Source organism: Anser brachyrhynchus (assembly GCF_964034855.1).
Source record: "Anser brachyrhynchus genome assembly, chromosome: 20".
Taxonomy (NCBI): Eukaryota; Metazoa; Chordata; class Aves; order Anseriformes; family Anatidae; genus Anser; species Anser brachyrhynchus.
Window position 1 is genome coordinate 9,202,677 of NC_137713.1, and position 18,884 is coordinate 9,221,560.

General features: G+C 38.3%; 1 protein-coding gene across 11 annotated transcripts in view; it reads left to right on the forward strand.

Moving 5' to 3' along the window:
* Positions 1-18,884, forward strand: part of GTF2I (general transcription factor IIi) — a 73,244-nt gene that overhangs the window by 21,586 nt on the left and 32,774 nt on the right. For 6 of the 11 annotated variants that reach the window (XM_080562944.1, XM_080562949.1, XM_080562950.1 and 3 more), the window contains 7 exons: positions 925-973; positions 1,737-1,780; positions 3,192-3,269; positions 8,363-8,422; positions 11,815-11,877; positions 13,588-13,689; positions 18,191-18,256. In XM_080562944.1, the coding sequence (XP_080419070.1) occupies positions 925-973; positions 1,737-1,780; positions 3,192-3,269; positions 8,363-8,422; positions 11,815-11,877; positions 13,588-13,689; positions 18,191-18,256 (462 nt within the window). The remainder of the gene's footprint in view (positions 1-924; positions 974-1,736; positions 1,781-3,191; positions 3,270-8,362; positions 8,423-11,814; positions 11,878-13,587; positions 13,690-18,190; positions 18,257-18,884) is intronic. The other 5 variants (XM_080562946.1, XM_080562951.1, XM_080562952.1 and 2 more) reach the window with 3 other exon arrangements.

Below are 18,884 nucleotides of genomic sequence, written 5' to 3' on the forward strand. Positions count from 1 at the left end.
AATGTGAATTGGATAGTATCCTAGGGAAAAGAGAAATGAACTGATGAAAGTCTGTGCATTGCATTTTTAGAAGATGCCTAGTCTTTGCTGTGCTCTGCGTTCCAATATGTAGCTGATTTTGGCATTTATATCTCATTTTAAAAATTGATTTAATTTTCTGAAGTGGTTAGGTGTTGCAGTTCCTATGAAAGCCTATACATTTTAAAAAATCTGAGCTAGCGTATGTTTTTTTTAAGAACTCTGTGAAGATTCATTTCTAGCTTTGAAGAAGTCCCTTCCCCTGTTCCAGCTGTGAAATTGTTTTGCTTTACTTGCAAGATGTGCATGTGAGGATTTGTTTTATGATGAGGATAAAGCATGTTGTTTACCAGAATCTCTATAGGAATGTAGTCAAAAAAGAAAAGTTTCACTTTCTGATGTGCAACAGCTAGAAACTGAAGCTTGATTAGTAAAATTGCCTGTGCCTAGTAAGAAAACTAGAGAGTAGGGAATTACAGAGATTCCAGTAATTAAATATTTATATTGATAAAGCCAGGTAGGTTTCAGTGAGTGAATGACTTCTTGAAAACATAACCCATTTGTGTAGCTGTAATTTAGGAATAAACTGGAATCTCTATAATACTATCCTCCTCCTTTTAGCGGTTTAGATGAGGGATTTGCGTAGCTTTGTTTCCCAAGATTTTCACTTCAAATCATGAAAGAGAGCAGTGAAAAGCATACTGATAGGCACATTTGAAGTAATTTTATATCGGTGTTAAATGCAGTTTAATGAGATCCATCCTTCCTATCTGTGTATAGAGAACATATGCACATACCTGCCAAATTTGAACAGGTTTTTGCTTCGTGAAATCAATGTTACATTTTCAATTTGTGTTTAAGGTGAATGGAGTACAGGAAATTCAAAGGTTGTCTTTTAACTTTCAGGAGCTCATATGACAGATCCTTCACATTCAATTATACCTCCAGGTGGAAGGTGAATTTAAAATAATGTAGTTTTTTTTGCCTGTCTTTAAATATTTCATCTACTGAGAAACAGACGAGCTTGTGTAGTGTGATTTGATGTTGGTACCAACTGCGTGTTTTCATATAGTTTATCTTTCTCTTAATGTGCCTTCTCTGTCCAACTGACCTTTGGGTAACTTTTGCTTGCATGGGATTATAAAAAGCATGAAGTTGAATTTTCTCTTTCTTTTGACCAGTATTTGTGGGGAAGCTGTTACGAATTAAACAGATGGCGAAGTTTCCCCTCAGTTTAATTAGCCCAGCGAGTGTTCTTAATTCACGGTCTGTCAGTCAGGGATGTTTGTCGTGTTGTGTGCTGCCGCAGTGATGGGGAACAGCTGTAATGCTCCTGCCCTCCCCTCCTCAGTTAAAAACCCAATACATATATATTTATTCTTCAACGAAGAGATTATACGTGGAATAAATCAAAAGTTGGTTAATGTGAAAACAGAGCGAAATGGCAAATGTTTCTGTGGCTCTGAGTGCACTTTTCGTTAAACAGTGAACGCTCCTGAATATTGTGCACATCCTGAGAATGTAGGGACGGGAGATTCCTCCCCATGCCCTAGAGATAATTCAGATAAGCCAAGATGCAATGCTTTTTACTTCTGTTTTTCTAGTTTGAAAACAATAGAGTGAGGTTGATTTTACTAGACAGCTTGTAAAGCTGAAGGAACTTCCCAGAAATGTGATTTTTTTTATAATGTCAGTGTTTGTTTTGTTTATTTTTATAGTTGTCCTCCTATTCAAGTGAAAACGGAGCCAAATGAGGATTCTGGTATGTTCAAAATTTTGTCCTCATTTGCAAAAAATGAACGATCAGTTTCTGTTCAGAAGGTTCTATTAAGGAATGATAGGAACATCCAATAAAAGCAGCAAAGAGCCATCACGTGTGAGAAAGAAAAAACTTTACTTAAAAATGGCTACTTTCCACTTGCAGTTTATATATAATTTTTTTTTTTTTACCTTAGCTAAAGGTTTCCATTTCTAGATGGAGGAGATTTGTAACATTTTGTAGACTAAAATCATTTCTTTGTAAATAGTTCACTTGGAAGCGGAGAAGAGGAGGATCCTCAGGTCTTTATTTAGTCCTGATTCAAGACCATTTTATCCCTAATGTGAAGAGAAAAACTTGGTTTATATACAAGAATATTACCAGAATATCAAAAATGACAGAATATGGAATGTCATTTTCTAGCTAAGATGGAAATAAATAGCCAGATGTGTTGTTTTTTTTTTTTAAACAATAATCAAGCAATCCTAAGTTCCCCTGCTCTTAGGACAGGCTGCTGCAAGGCAGAGTGGTCTGCTGCAGAGCAATGTTTAAGAGAGAACCGCGAATGATCCCAGGGAGGCTACCAGTCTGCTTGCAGATAAGCTTGTGACCTTCTGCTTTGTTAGGTCGGGCTACGCATTTTGCACAAAACCTAGATTTTTTGTTTAGTCCAGTATTTTGGTTTAGTTCTGTTTGCTTCGTAACTTGGTGTCGAGTAACCCTTAATGGTTAATATTTAGCTTAACACAACTGAAGAGTCAGCTTGAGCTTTTCGCCAGTCTCTTTCGAGTGCTGCTTTCAAGACATTTGAAGTAATTCTTTTGCCTGAATGTGTGTTGAAAGCATTTTAGGGAAAGGGGAGAAGGCATACCGAGGAAATAGTTTGCTTTGATGAAGCCAAGAGCAGTTGAGGCCTGTCAGTGTTGCTGCCTTGAGCAGCACAATTTGGACTTTATCTGAAAGTAGGGATACAGAGGGGTGAGCTTGGAGTAGGTCTAGAAGTACTTGAAGTACTTTTAGCACAAGAGATTAAAAAAACTTTTTTTCCTTTTCTTTTTTCCACTGGTAGTGGGCAAAAAGGAAGGAGACCATTCTTTTTAATTCTTCGGATCTGAGATAGCAATTTGCAGGGATGCCTGTTTGTAGGGAAACCTTTCATACTGAGTCACTTCTGATGATAACCGCCCAGACACAAGAAACCTGAAGCATCAGCATGTCACTTTGTTACGGTTGTTTTAGCTCAACAGTTATTTACTTTGTCAGTACTTGAATTTTCTTTTTCTTTTTTTGGACTAGAGACCAGCTAGAATCTTGGTGGTGTTGTGATTTTTCTTTTTTTTTTAATTTCTTTATTAGTTTTTAAGAATGTGGTTATCATTAGTTTCCTTATTTGATTCCTTTGTTGCTTCTACAGGAATTTCACTGGAAATGTCAACAGTAACAGTGAAGGAGGAATCAGAGGATCCTGACTACTATCAGTATAATATTCCAGGTAATGGTGCTAACTTTTGTACCTGCTTATCTCCTGAATGGGTGGATTGCTTAAGTCTTGCTCTCTCTGTACCTCTCTTTTTGGGTATCAGTGGCTGTTAAACATGTAACTGCTCAGCTCTGTTAGCATACAACATTTCTATGCTGGCTTCCATTTAAGTTGTACTTCAGGTCTTCCAGTATTCTTCAGTACAATGTTGGCACAACAATATAAGTGTGTTTGGGGCTTAAGGAGAAGTTCCGGGTGTTTGTTATCTTCCTGAAAGTCCAGTATGCAGACTAATTCCACTGACCTCTTTAAACAGGAAAGAAATTGTCACGTTACTGTTCAGAGCACTGCTTGAATCTATACAGTTTCACTAAATTGTATAGTGTATCAATAGCTTTCCTTGTATAGAAGGACTAATATGTGTCAAAAATGTTTTGAAAGTTATAAGATGTATTTCTGTCGACAAAGAATAGCAACATCTGTGAGGTCTATGACTGGGCTTCAAAACTGTGTGTTTTTAAATATTTCTCAGTTGCTTTGCCTCACCTATACGTATCTAGTTAAAACACTGCACGTTAATCTGTAAGTGAATAAAGAAAATCATAAGAAATTATTTCTGTAGCTTGAAATAAAACAGTAAGAAGACCTAAATATAAATGGCAATATAAAATAAGTAGAACCCTGAATGTATTATTTCAGCTTGCTTGCATCTGCTGTTAGGTTAATTGTCTGAGCAATACAAAAAAAAAAAAAAAAAAACACAGGAAAGCTGTCATGTGTCTCTGAAGGATAACTATGTTCAACAGCAAAGTGCAAAACAGCACATCCTTTCATTTTGTAATAATATTTATTATTGAGACAGCATTTTTGTGTGTTTAGACACAAAAATTCTTGAGATTATTTTAATACGTGTTTTAATAACTAATTACAGGATTGTAGAATCAATGTTCTCTTATTGTCATGTCTTAAGTAATGTAGGAACAAACATTGTTCAGAATGATCTTAACCATATGGCGTACCAAAATATCGCTACTCTGGTGCGGAATTTGAAAGGTGAATTCTCTGGGGTTAGGATTATCTTTTCTTTGTGTTTGTAAATTGCCTCGCCTCAGAGGTCTGTGGGTTTACAGGCATTATATAATGCAATAATAATAGATGCCTTTTTGGAGACATCCTAATCACTGTTGCTTCCAAAGCCAAGCCCTGTCATCTCTTTTGCTTTTCAGCCCCTTGTGGCTTTCCATTTCATGCATAAAAACAATGTCAGAATTTGGCCAGTAGCCTGAAGTGTAATCCGACCCTGTTTGAGAAGAGTCTGTGCTGAAACCACTTACTTACAGCGCAGTAACCCATTGTCGTGCAGCACGCTGGAACTAAAAAATTCCGTTTGTACAATATGGTTCCATAGCAAAGCCTAAGCAATGTGGATTTCTTGGGGGATTTCTCTTGTCTTTCTCTACCTATCTCTAAATTTAGTCGTTCTGATTGGTGGAAAGTAATATGCATTTTTTTTTTCAGATAGACACATAACATCATACCTGCTCAATTAATAAATCCCTCTACCCTCACTCCCAATCTTGCATTTAAAAGAAGACTAAACAGAAGGTGCTGTTAGAAAGGATGGGGGTGCTGTGAGCCGGGAGAGGTATTACGGTGTCGTGTTGTGTTGCCTTCCCCTGAAGGAAAGGAGCTTCCCCTTTGTTTCTTTGAACTTTAAAATTTGAGCCAGAGGTGGTACAAAGTGCAGAAAGGTAAAACTTCAAGAGGGATGTAGGGGCTCAAGTGTGCATGAAGATGCCGTGCAGAGAAGTAAACCGTAGAAAAGTACACTTATAGTAAGGTGTGTCTTTGAAGGAAGGGGTCTGTCTGCCCAAGCATTTCCTTTGTAGACACATGCTGCAGAAAGAAAGGGAAATAGTCAGGGTCATAGTTCTTTCTAAAAATACCCGCCAGCAAAAGCTGGCTTTATCGATTTATGAGAACAAACAACTTGACTGTTAGAGAACAGCAATGTGCCAGGGGTCTCCTGGAGTATATGATTTCCTGGTGAAATTTCACAGTTACTGTTTTTCTCTGAGTGTTTGCTTCTTCCCACAGGCCCGGGATGCTCACCAAAGGCCTGTGTGCCTTGGTGGCACGCACAAGTCGCCAGTTAATCAAAGGGGGCAAAGATAGAGCTGGGGACGGGCGCTCTCTTCCTCTCTTATCATCTGCTAATCCCCTGCAGCATTTGGATGTTGCCATGAGTTAATACTGAATTACTAAATTTAGAGATGTGTTGGCAGCACGCAGTAAGAAGAGTAGGAAATGGGAACTTCTAACCACCAGAAATTTCATGTGGGTGTTTTGATAGGGTATGGGGGCAATTTTCCATCGGTGGGCAGTAGCACTGTGGCAGTGGGTGGTTTTGGTCCAGTGTCTTGGACAAATGTGAAGGTCACTGCAGTACTAAATGGTTTGTCTGACATCAGAGACAAACTGTTTTGGGAGAAAGGTCCAGATTTTGACTGACTAAATGAGGAAAAGGACAATAAAAAAAAATCAGGACTAAATAAAGCATGCGGGAGCATTCCAAATATAACATTCCTGTATATACCTGATCTGTAAGTACCATTTTTTAAAGGCTCTTCTGAAAGGAGATGTTAGTTAAAATGCTGTTCTTAGTTTAGTGTCCTTGAAACAAGTACATACATCTGCGTCCATGCCCATTTCCTTGCGTTCAGGAGGCTGTTTAGCTGATGTGTAAATGTATTGGTCAGTAAAAAGCCCAGAGCTTTTACTAGAAGGCTATCCACAAGGTCCAAGCTGTCTTGAAAGCTTTTCATTGAAAAGAACGAGGTCAAGATACTGTCAGTGCCAAAAGGAGAACAGCTCTGAAGCAATTAACAGAGCAGAATTGAGCTATCCTTTTTTTTTTTTTTTTTTTCTTTTTCAAAGAAGCAGGGATATAGTAAGAAAATTACTCAGGAACACATGCTCTTCATCAGCACAGACTGAAACAAGGCTTTTTGGAGACGTGGCCCTTATAGCACTAAGCAATTTGCTGACAAAGTACCAAGCACTTCATGACAGAAGCATGATGTCCGATGAATTTTATGGATGCAAGTCTTCAGGTGCCTTGAAGTTTGTAGGATCACAGAACAGTTTGGGTTGGAAGGGACCTTCAAGACCATCTAATTCCAGCCCCCTGCCATGGGCAGGGACGCCTCGCAGTAGGGCAGGTTACTCAAAGCCCCATCCAGCCTGGCCTTGGAAAGTGAAAACAAAGAGAACGAGAAGCAGGAGAAGGCTCACAAAAGACCTAGGTTTAGGCTGAGCGTTAAAGAATTTGTAAGCCTCTGTGTTGCACAGGAGAGTTGCTGTTAGCTGGTAAGTGTGCTTGGCACTTCTTCTGATACAAGGCAATACTGCGTGGCTCTGCCTACAAATCAGATAGTTTAGGCTCCTAAGACTTTAGTGCAGGATTTTACTTCTAGTGTAGCTGCTTCCTGGGGTTTTAGCAATTAAGTTTTGCACCTTTGTGACCATTCTTCCTCCACTGTCCTTGCGGCACTGGAATTAAGTCCTTATCTCTTGAGTTTTCTTCTTTATTCGTTTTTGTGATTTCCTCCTACTTCTCTTCCTAGATGGAACCCTTTTTGATCTCATTATCGCCCTACTTGGTTTTGGCTTTTCTAGCAATGGGAAAAGCTCTTCAAGTTCCATAAAATAATCTGTGTTGGTCACATTCTAAAAAACCTGAGTTACAGAATAAACACAGAAATGTATGCTTTGGCCTGTAATGGGATGCATGCTTTCGTGTCAGTGCCTTATGAAATACAACAATTGTATATTCAAGAAGAGCTCTTAGGAAGTGACATACTTGTCTGCCTGCATACACTAACTGTGTTTGGTCAAATAAAAGCAAATTTAGGCCATGGAGACATCCTCCAGCACATCCAGTGAGTGCAGGCTCTGTTCCTGCTTCCCCCTAACAGTTCCAAGTCCCACTCTTTTGATGAGAATTTCTTTGGGCACCAGCAGTGTACTCCAGCTTCTTTCTTGCTTTTTTTTCATCGTATGTCATAGTATTTAATATTGTATATGTACTTCCAGTAGACTGAAATATTCATTGTCTGATTGTGGCAGCAGTCTTTTCTAGCTTTTCGCACTGTGTGGATGAAATAGAGTTTAAAATAGTTCACTTGCCTTGTGAGTTAACAGTAGCCTTTCCTGCTAAACTATTAATGTCGATTGCTGGTATCCTTTGAGACCTACCTGCAAATGGCCACCATTTCTGGGGAGCTGTACGATGTTCTGCAGACTGTATTTGCAAATGAACGCAGAAGTGATTCAGTTTATGAGAACAATTATTCCAAATCCTTCTGGTTAGTCCTAGGATGGTGTTCCTGTCTGCCACGCTTAGGCTAGTTTTCTACACCTATGCTGTGTCTGTGGTAGGAAATGATCTCTTGCTCCGTTGGTGATCTCTTGCAGTCTAGCTGCAGTAGTGCCAATGCATTAAGCAGTAGGGGTTTGGTGGTGTTAATTTTACCTTCTGGGCTTCTGCAGCAGCCTTTGTAAAGCAGTCCATAGATGGAGTCAAAAGAGCCGCTGTGATTAAAAGCAGACAAACTTGCAGTGCTGTAAATGTTTTCAATCTTTCTGATTTTGTCTATTTAATGTAGGTAGAAATTTTAGAGTCAGAAAGGACTTGCTGGGAAAATAAATTTTAACGCACAGGGAAAAGATTGAGCTAATTAAAAGGTAATTGGAAAAAAATCAGAGCCATCAGCATTTGATGTTTTAAAATTAGTTTAGTTTATTAACACAGATACAAAAATTGAAAACCTGCTTTTCTATGTGAGTCTTTCTGACTGTTTAGTAGTGCAGGAAGTGCAAGCACCTTCCATTAGCCCCTCAAATTTTTATTTTACTAAACTGAACAAGTAAAGACTTAGAGGTTGTTGTTATTTCACAGACTTTTTCCTAAGTTAACTTTACAGAAAGTATGAAATGAGCATATGATATGTGAAGATAAGAGGTATTTGGCAAATTCCTCTATGGACTGGGAAAACGTGTTTGTTGTGAGAGACCATTTAAAATGCATTCTCTTTGTTCCCAAGCAGGCCCTTCCGAAACATCAGAGATGGATGAGAAAATCGCTCTTGCAAAAAGTTACACAGGTAGGCCTTATAGTTCTGTTTTTTTCTCACAAAAATCTTGTAAGTTCATTATGTGAGTTTTGCTTTTCAGGGCTCTGCCTCTTTGATTTGAAGAGCTAGGGTATTGAAACTTAAACTTTAAAACAGAATTGAAATTTTCAGATGCCTTTTTTCAGGTATCCAAGTAAAGAGATGTACAAAAAAGAATCTTATTTCTTTTATTTCTTTTCTAAAATCAACAAGGAGCATCAGGTTGATCACTCGAAAGCAGTAGTAATTTATGAAAGTGCGAGTGTATGTTTCTCATGAAATTCAGTCTGTTTCATAATTAGTTACAAAATTCAGTGAGCCTCTGCTTATGTATTGTGAATAGAACTTGGTCATTTCTTTCATTTAGCTGGGAGTGAAGTGAGCAGGCACATACACAACCAAGCATACAGAAAGTTTGTGTTTAGGGGAAGCAGTTCCTTGCTGACTCTCAACAATATCTGAAATGAATTTACTTAATATTTTTTTCCAGTTTTTCCATTTTGAATTAAAAATACCGTTTTGCCCATTTGCTGACATTAGAAAAAACTAATCTGTGTTTCAAGCTATGACATTCCTTATATGGTCGGAGTGGTCGTGCTGTCATCAATTTTTAAGATTCAGAAGTTGAGTCTTCTTTAGGTTTTCATATGAACATTATAATTCTGGATTTTTGGCTTCTGAAAATCCTTGCTTTGAATACTCAATGTTAAAAAAAAAAAGTTTTTTTTTGTTATGGTATGTTTTTACTTTATATTTGTCTAAAGGAAGCTACCAGGGTTCTGTTAGCAGTGAAGGAACAGATGTGGAAATACTGGTAGAAGGTTAGAGATACAAAATGTTTTTCATGAAAATAAATAACATCATTGGATTTTTCTTTTTACAGAAATACTTGGAAAGATGGCACCTTAATTAGAGCTGTACCTCTTCTCCAGCCATTCTCTTTCCACATTTTCACATGGTTGTCTTTTTTTCTATTTTTTTTAATCTCGTAAACCTTGCCACTCTGTGGCTTACTACAGGCAAGTTGGGATGGAGTTGTCATTCTTGTAAATCATAAATTGCATTTGTGAGGTGCCTGTCACCCACCATTTAAAGCTTTGTCATGATGTTAAGGGTACATCATACGGCAGCTAGTTTCATTCTAAGCACCTGGCCATCAAACCTGAGGCATGATATTTTTTTGGACATTTAGGCCAAGTTGCGCTAGCAGCAGTGCTCGTTCTTGCAAATCTCATTATTTTTACTTGGAAGATAAGTATCGCCATAGTTAAGGGTACCATTACATGAAATTCAAAAGCATTTCTGTTGATAAAGGAGAATAAAGTTCTTTGCTCTTGCTGACTTCACAACTAGCACTACTTTTTTGGAGAAGAAATAAAAAAAAAATCTAGGTGCTTTGTTTTCCTAAGCATAATGCCATGAGCCACTGTGTCTGGTTATGAAGAGAGAGCCTGAGGGAAGTGTTACATAAAATGACCGAAACTCATGACTTTGCTTTGGTTTTGCCTCTGTAGAATTCTATAGCTGTAGATGCTGAGTGTGGCCCTTTGTGTCACAATATGTTTTTTCCTACATTCTTTCCTCAAATCTGTTCTGCTTTGCAAGCTTCTGTAAAAAGATATGCTGAAAGTTATACCCTGATTTTGCTACACAGAATAAATCTGTTGTTTGTGAGGCTTGGTGTTTATCAGAAGATCTGTGGGCAGTTACAAAAATTGCACCTAACAGTCCAACTTAGCTTTCATTTTTCCTTTAACAGGCCTTCAGTGTAGACAGTCTTGCCTGGATTCTGTAAAATAAAAATAAATGTTTATTGTTGCTCCTCACAAACAGGAGTAAGGAATTAAAATCAATGAATGTGTTTGGATTTCATGAAGTCTTTGACAAATACCCTGCTAACTATTATTAAAGAAGTGTAGATAATAGGCGTTGAAAGTTCTTCCAAAAGTTGCCCTGAAAATTGGGCTGTGATGTAGCAGATGTGCAGAAGGTACTGTTTTCTAAATAGCAAAAAAAAAAAAAAAATAGCAAAAAAAATACCTAGCGATGATAATACTTTGCTTAAAAAAATACTTCAGTGTTTAAACTAGTTGGTTTAATATGGTTTAAGAAGAAACGTCTGCTCTGGGAGTTTCCTTCCAGAGCTTTGTTACCATCTGGTATGATATTTTTGCATGTTTCTTTTAATTGGGACTAGTTCTCATGGATTTGGTACTGCACTAAATGGCCCATTTTCAGTCTTCATGGCTGTTTTTAAACTTCCACAAAATTTACCCATTGTATTTCTTTTTCAGATATATATATATTTACTTTTCTGATGCTTCCAAGAAAGGTTCTATGTGATCAATTGACATGAAATTATTTTTATGATGATACTTCATGTTCACACGTACTAAGAGAACATTGCCTATTAATTCATTCTGTTTGTTGTGGTTTGCGTTTGCGAGTTATCTACCAAGCACTCAGTCTGAATTAGATCAAAATACCATAGTGTGTTTTCCATGAACCTGATGATAGTTGACACAGTTTGAATGTACTCCAACTGCGGTATCTCACTAGGTATTTCTGAATCTCTGCCATACATGGCATCATGTGAAGAGCAGTGACAAGGGGACATTCCTTCAGACTTGCTCCCCAAGTGATATACAGCGATAGAGCTTAGAGAAACCTGAAAGAAGACATTCTTCAAAGTGTACAAACACAGAACTGTTTTAATATATTGCCAGAATAATTATTTTCCTTCATACACTACTACTTAATTTTGAAATAGTTTCCAATATAATTGGCTTCACTTTTTTAAACTTTATTGGAGTTAAATTCAAATTGTTCTTTCTCCTACAGGGTACAGATAGGCCTAATCCTGTTTATTGTATTGGTGCAGACTGCCCCAACACAAGCATTGTGATTATGCATTTCCCTTTCATTTTTCACTGTTGGCCTTGCAGCCTGTCAGGGAAATCATTGCAGCGCAACAACTATAAGTCTGTATAAATGAGAAAGAAATATATCATCTATAGGGGCACGCAGCCTTTGTTTATGTTTTCAGTAATCCTTGATAACAGAGAAAAATATTTATGATTCTATTAATCCTATTAAGCCAAGAATAAAGAATTTCCTACTGTCATTAATGCCAACTCTCTGCACTGCTGCACACGCAATTTAGCATGTATAATCCCCACCTCCTTACCCTAAGCCTTTAAGCAACTCTAGACATGGGTAAGATATCTTTGCTTCTGTTTTTGTTGCACACTGTGAATGCAAAATGTTTTGTTGAGCCAGAGCGCTTCTTTGACAGGTGTTAGTTAAAATACAAAATCATTGAGCATTTGCTTAAAAATCTTTTCTGTGCCAGTCATTCACCAGTTGTGTTTCTGTTCGTTCAGATTCCTCCCAGCACACCCCTTCAGAAACAAGTGAGGATCCTGAGGTTGAGGTCACCATCGAAGGTTAGTTATCCACTTCCTTTATTTCAGTCCATTGGGCATTTTTAGGTCAAAAAAATGCTGTACCCCTGCCTGTATTAGCACTGAATAAATAGGATTATGAACCAGCCTTTGGCTGCAGTTTGCATTGTGCACTGCTTGGTAAACATCCCTATTCTGGTTGTTTTATAAGAAAAACTACAGCATGCTGAATCATATTGGACTTACTGGGCCAGTCTGGAAATAATGCCTGATAGAGATGTGTTTTTCATATATTTTTCAAGCATTAATAACATAGAGTGCTCATTATTTAACAGCCATTAATTTAGATTTTAAAAAGCTTTTACAACATTCATTCTGAAGAGCATGTTCTTTTCTAAGCACACAGTAGTTATATGCAATTTGTAGTTAACACCAACTGCTAGGAAGAATTGCACCATAACGGAAGTGATGTTTTGCAGGTGTTTTTAAGTGAAACTTCAATTCACGGGTCTGATACTGATAACCATGAGATAAAAACCTTTATACTTACCATTTCCCTTTTTCATCAATATGTCCAGCAGTATAGCTGCAATGAAAATAGCACTAAAGCCACTAACCATTATCCAAGTTTCTTTCATGCTAGAATATTGCTTGGAAGTCAGCTGTATTTCTTATATTTGTGAGTTACATATTCTATCTATAATTGCATTAAAACACTTCTCAGATTGACTTTGGCTTGGCATTGCTTGCTTTTGGAATAGGTAAGATTAAGACCACCAAATTAGCAACTTAGAAATTAGGAAATATATTTTAGGACAGAGCTCTCACCTGTTGGGATTACTTTTATCTTTTTATAATATGGCAATGAGAAAATTCTTACATGACTTCAACAGAAGACGTAGTCAGAATAGTCATTAAATTCTGTGTCTATGTGAAGGCCTTTACCACAAAGTAATACAACTGTACAGGTGCAAGAGACGTCAGCATGTAATGTTATACTTCCTAAGTCAACATTATGCCTGGTGACCTGGGCATGAGGTATTTTGTATGGGAAATTAACATCTTTGTATGATATAACCATTTATTTTCTCTAAGAATGGAAGTACTGGTGATCAAACAGTTTTCTTAAACTTGTAAATTAGCAGGGAAACTAGTATTTTGGATTGGGAATTGACTGGCTGAGTAACATCTCACTAAAAACGACCCTGAGGGTTGCAGGTCTGCACTCCATCTACTTGTATGTCTTTGAGATAGGGCAGACCTTCTGTTAGATTAATATCAGTTAAGTACATCAGTTTTACATTGATTTGAAATTATTTTTAGCACCTTTGAGCTCTTCGAGATCAAACTTAGGTATTGTGTTTCAAGACTTAACTAGTGGAAGATTGGTTACAATTAGATACAAAATTTAGTCTGTCTACACAATATATTTCCTTTTTCTTTCGCTGTTGTATAGTCATTTTGTGATCATGAGATGACTAGTTGCATTTCAGAACACAGTATTGTTTCCCTTAGGAAGTGCAGAAGAAGCTTTGATTTTTTGCTTTGTTCTGCTTTGTGCTGGTGTGCTTCATGCAAACTGTTCCTACACAGGCCAGTAGCTTTCTAAAGTTACTCAGATCAGTAGTTTGTTGCAAAATTTGAAGCTCTTATCAATGATCGATGCTTGCAGAACTTGAAGTTCAAACAATTCCAATATTGCATGTCAGTTCTCTGGACATTAAAATAGTGATATCTTCATGTTTCTTTCAGATGATGAAGACTACATGCCCCCTAACAAGAGACCGAAGAACACTGAGTCAGCAAATGAAGCTGCCAATACTGGGAGAAGAAAAGTGAGAGAATTCAATTTTGGTAAGATAAAAATTAAAGGTGATTTCTTCTCTCTGCTTTGTTTTTTAAAAAGGTATTAGACAATTTCATGCTGCCAGAGTAAGACACACCAGTGCATATATTCATTTGAGAGCCCAGGGCTATTTGCAGACGTATTGCAGCAGTATAATTATCTTTAGGCTACCTCTGTTGTTTTTCATTAGTCAAAGCGGCCACCAAATATAGACACCGTAAATAATTTAATAAAAATAACTCCTTTATCAGCTGATTTCTTGGGCAAGAAAATCAGACCAAATTCACTAGTGTATTCAGCTATAGCAAGCCTTAGATCAGGAGCCTGTCTAGCTGGTCTTTCTTGATACGTGGCGTGAACAATGAAGATGTGCTGAGAAGAGCCACTCTTGAGAAGGTAACCAGTGACTCCATTCTGCTGAGTAGCACGCCTTCATCCTTGTGGATATACAAAAAGTTGAGGTGGGTTTGGTAGTGTTCTTCCGTGATAGAGTTCTCACTGTAGAAATGCATCCACACACTGTAGTTATTCTCCTCTAAGGTATTTCCTATGTGATTTGTCACGGTCCTGTACTTCTCCTTTATCTTCTTGATTTGGGTGGGTTTCTGGGCAGATATCCCATGAGTCTGTGTACTTCTGTAAGGTTCTGCACAATCAGGAATATGCCCTTTGACGCAGTGTTTAAGATGATAATTAGGAATGCTGGGATTTGGGGTCAATTGAGAAATCTCCATAGAATCTCTTGCGACATCTGTTTTGTGTGAAACATGCTATTCCATGCTACTTTCAGTGAAAATGGAAAAAAAATAAAAAGCTGTATGCTCAAAGATCATTGATGTGAATAGGCGATTCCACATGTAGCATCAGTTAGTTTTGGTCAGATCAGGAGAACACAATGGCAAAGTTCAAGAAGAAAATTGAGCAGTTAATACCACAGAAGCTTTTGCTAAAATATATTTCCTTAGTAGAAAACAGTATCTAAGCTTGGCAGGCCAGCAGTGTTTGAAGGGAATAAACAGTGAGGTTGACTAGACACGGAGAGCAAAGGTAGAAAAATAGTTGGGTGATAAAAGCTTGAGTGGACCTTGCATTGTTGGAACACCACAAAATGAATGTGCAAAGCTTCAGAGGAATAGACTGCTGTATATAGACTTGCTACGTTGAAAAAACGAGCAACTGTTGGTGGTTGTAGCACTGGCATTTGGACTTTTCAGAGGATTTTGCATCTTTGTCTAATGAAGTCTCAGACAATTCAGTCAGACAGGAGAAAGGTGGTGTTTAATTACACCATGAGTAGCTGCAGAATGGTGATGGCGTGTGCACTCAGCAGACTAGAAAGGAGGTACAGATGCCTGAGAGAGTAGTCTGTCTTATCTGATCAGGGCTTTCAGTATTTTACATAACGTTGATGAGTTCCAGATGTCTGATAACTGTGAGCTGGAGACATTTCCTGTATGTCTTGATTGAGCCAGAGATCAGGTACCCCAAGAGGCCAGAGAAGCAGGGTGAATGATTTGCTGTGCTCTTGGTTTCATGCAAACAGGATGCTGGTGGAAAACAAGCTAATTGTAACCAGAGGGAGGATGAAAAGTGTCTGGTAAGATGCTTGGTGGAAATTGATGATCTTTAGGAAGGAAGGTTGGATTTCAAAAATATTTCTTAACCAACCACTAAAAGTTAAAAATATCTTTGCTGAAAGGAACTGTCATTGTCTGTAAAAATATCTTCCCACAACATTTTTGCTTTCTGGGAGATTCAATCAAAAGCTCAGAAGCTTAAAGACCCAAAACGTCAGTGCAGTTGTGTCATAGCATTTTAGGGGAAAAATAAGTCCCCATCGCTGTTGTCTCAAGGTGATGTCTATGACACTGATGGAAACTGTGTGTAGCTCTTCCCCATGCTGACATGCTGTTGAACATGGATTTTCTCGGACTACAGCATGCTTCAAGTGGCTGCCTGTTGGCCATTTTATTTCTCCACGGCATGTTGATGGGGGTAGGAGTGTGCTCAGTATGTGAGTCTGATCTTGCACGCACTGTGCGGGTTGCCCCCAGTCTGTTGGATGTTACCTGGAGCCTGTCTCCAAGCGGCAGAGAGTGGGCTAAACTGAACAGACTGTGGGCAGGCTGGGGAAATTGCCGGGATTGTTATTTCCTTAGGGTGTTGTTCCAAGGTCTCAGAAGGTATTTACAGGGATAGAAGGAAACCACTACCTATCTAGGTAGCTGCAGAATACCTAAACTACTTGGCAGAGTGTTTACCAAAACAGAATGTGAGCTTAGGTTTGAGGTAGGTCTTCAGCCTTCCTATGTGGGCATGAAGTGTGTGACAAAATGTTTCTACGGTAATTGGTCCAAATCCAAGGGATTAATAATGCTGACAATTTGATTAAAAACAATGCCAGCTATCTGATAGCCCTTCTGAATTTTGAAATGACTCTGCAGCCTAATATGGCAATTTACTCATAAAATACAGAAGTACCTAAAAGATCAGTGTGCTGATCAAAATGTGAGCCAGATGATATTTTTTTCAGTTGCTTATTTATTCTGTATCCAGCATTCTGAGTAAGCATGCCCATATTGAAATATATTTGATTACTAATCTCTGTAAGGTTTATGTTGAAGAGAGAAGGACATGGAGGTAGTTGATTGACAAGATCCGCATGGAATATTTGGACAGTGATTGTGGGATTTGATAACTGAAAAAAATGAACCCTTGACAACTTAATGGCTCACATAAGAGTGCTCTCTTGTGCGTGCTAATGAGCAAAGGGAGACAAGTCTGGGTGGGAGCAGCCTCTCCTAAAACTGCAGTAATAACCAATACTCAAAACAATATAATTTAAATACTTTTATATAGTTGTTTTGTAATGCATCATTACATTCTTGCTGGCTGTTCTTCTTCTGAAGAAAACCAGACTGAATTTTAGAGGAGGTCTCTTGCTGAGTCAGCCTCAGACCTTGATGAACTTGAAGGGAGCTCAACTCTGTGACAGTTTCCCCCCGGGTTGCAATCTAGAATTGTGTAATTGCCTTTCAAAACCCTTGTCCCAGGACTGTCTGTGTGTTCACCAGCTCTGTGCAGTGAAGCAGGGTTTCCCCTTCAGCCCAGTAAATTCAGACTCGGATCTTCCTGATTTACTGGTAGAGCTGCTGCTAATCCACTGTTCTGTAGGTCAGCAAAAATGCTGTTGGGGCTGTGTTGGAATCAGAAAGAAGTCTAGCTGGCTATGCATCTGTGGTTAAAGGGGGAGATATTATATGGTCAAAGTGACACTGGAGTAGAGAATATTGTGCTGGAGACATTTAACAGCTAAGAATCTGCGCACTACAGAGTAGCAGTAAAAAGGGCAGCAGAAGCAATTATGTCAATTTATCTACAAGCATGCAATTTTAAAATACAAACAGGTTAGTTTATGTAAATGATTTGCTAGTTAACTAGAATAAAGAGTTTATATGGATGGAAGGTAGCATGCCAAAACAGTCTTTCCTTAGGTCTTATTCTTGCCCACATCTGAAGTATGCTGTCTGTCCTCTTGATGTCTACAAAATTACACTTAAAAACTTCAGGCTTAAAAATGGTGATCGAAGTTGTATACATTGGTCTGAGAATGAATATTTAAAATTCTTTTGATATGGACTCAAAATTCTTCCGTTTCATCTGATACAAAAGCTTTTTGACAACAGGAAGTGTAGTAGGTTGAATGGCCTCACATTTTGACCTCTGCAGTTACTAGACTCAAATCTTTGGTGTAAGAAATAAGCTGCAGGTAAACTTGCTTATTAACTCACTTTTTAAAGGCCAGCAAGCATCTACAAAAGACTTGTGGCATTTTCCTTAAAGCATAGAGATGGTACAAAAAGCTGTGAAAATGTGTGCTCTCTGTCACAGGCAGAAAATAAGATGTTAAAATATGGCCAATTAATCCAGTTCTCCAGGGAATACACAGTTGAAATAGGATAACTTCTGTCTTGCAACCTGCATCTTACTTCAGAAGTGGGATTTATGTGGATGACTTGCAAAATCAGGATTTGGGAAAATGCTAGATTAAGGAAGAGGATGGCATGATGCCTCCTGATCCATATAGTTGTACACATTTACACAAAAAGATGGTCATGTACTCGCTGTAAGTTTTATGAAGCTTTTCAGGCCCTGGCTTCGGACAGCTATCACCAGCAGCTCAAACTGCCTTTTCCCCTGATGGTAGTGAGAGCCGCATCAAAGAGAAACCAGTTTTGGGCAGACTTTAGCCTGGTTTTTGTCCTTTTATGGTTTTTAAACTTGATTTTACATCTGCACAAGTTTGGGAGGCAATCTGAAACATTTTAATCTGTGCTTTTTCTTTCTGAATGTACCAGTATATTTCGAGGTATAGGCTATGCCATACTCCCCAGGCATCTGCGTGCAAGTGAGCAATAAAAACAGTGTGTATTTCGGTTAGTAGTTACAGATTTAACAAGATTCTCAGTTTCATCTGTAGTCTGACATGTACTCTTCTTTTCTTTGCAGAGAAATGGAATGCTCGAATTACAGACTTGAGAAAGCAAGTTGAAGAACTGTTTGAGAAAAAATATGGTATGTGTTATGCTCCTTTCCAAACAATTGCCTCTAGTCCTTTGACTCTGGAAACGCCAGCATTTCGGCATGCATCTTGCTGTTGGCTCTGGAGCAGACCAGGATTGACAGCACCAAAGGGTTAAATGTTGTTAGAAGGCTTAAGACTGGGAGCAGGAGCTTTTTGATGAGCAGAGTGATTTTGAAATTGGGTGACTGTGTTTGGCATCTTAGCGCAAAACTTGATTTCATTTTTCAGTTGCGCTCAGTGTCCTGGAGCTTCAGTCTGCTCATGTCTTGGTCAAGCACATTTGAGAGAGTTGGCATTTTTCCTGTAATTACATTGAGTTCTTAAGTGAAATAATCCTAGGAAATGTCTTTGGGGAGAGGTTACCAATGATTGATTGTTGCTTTTTGATTATGATTGATTTGCAGTGAAGCAGCAATTACATTTTAGTGGTTCCTGGAGAGAAAAAGAAACATGCGTGTTAGACTCCAGAATGTCTCCAGATGTTGCTCCTAGACATATTTTGTGACCATGTCACAGAGTAAAACTGCATCAGTAAAAATTTCAAAATACATAGTGGTGCTCCTCTGCCATTAGAAGTGGAGGCATCCTTGGAATGGAGCTTACGATATGTTAGAGCCG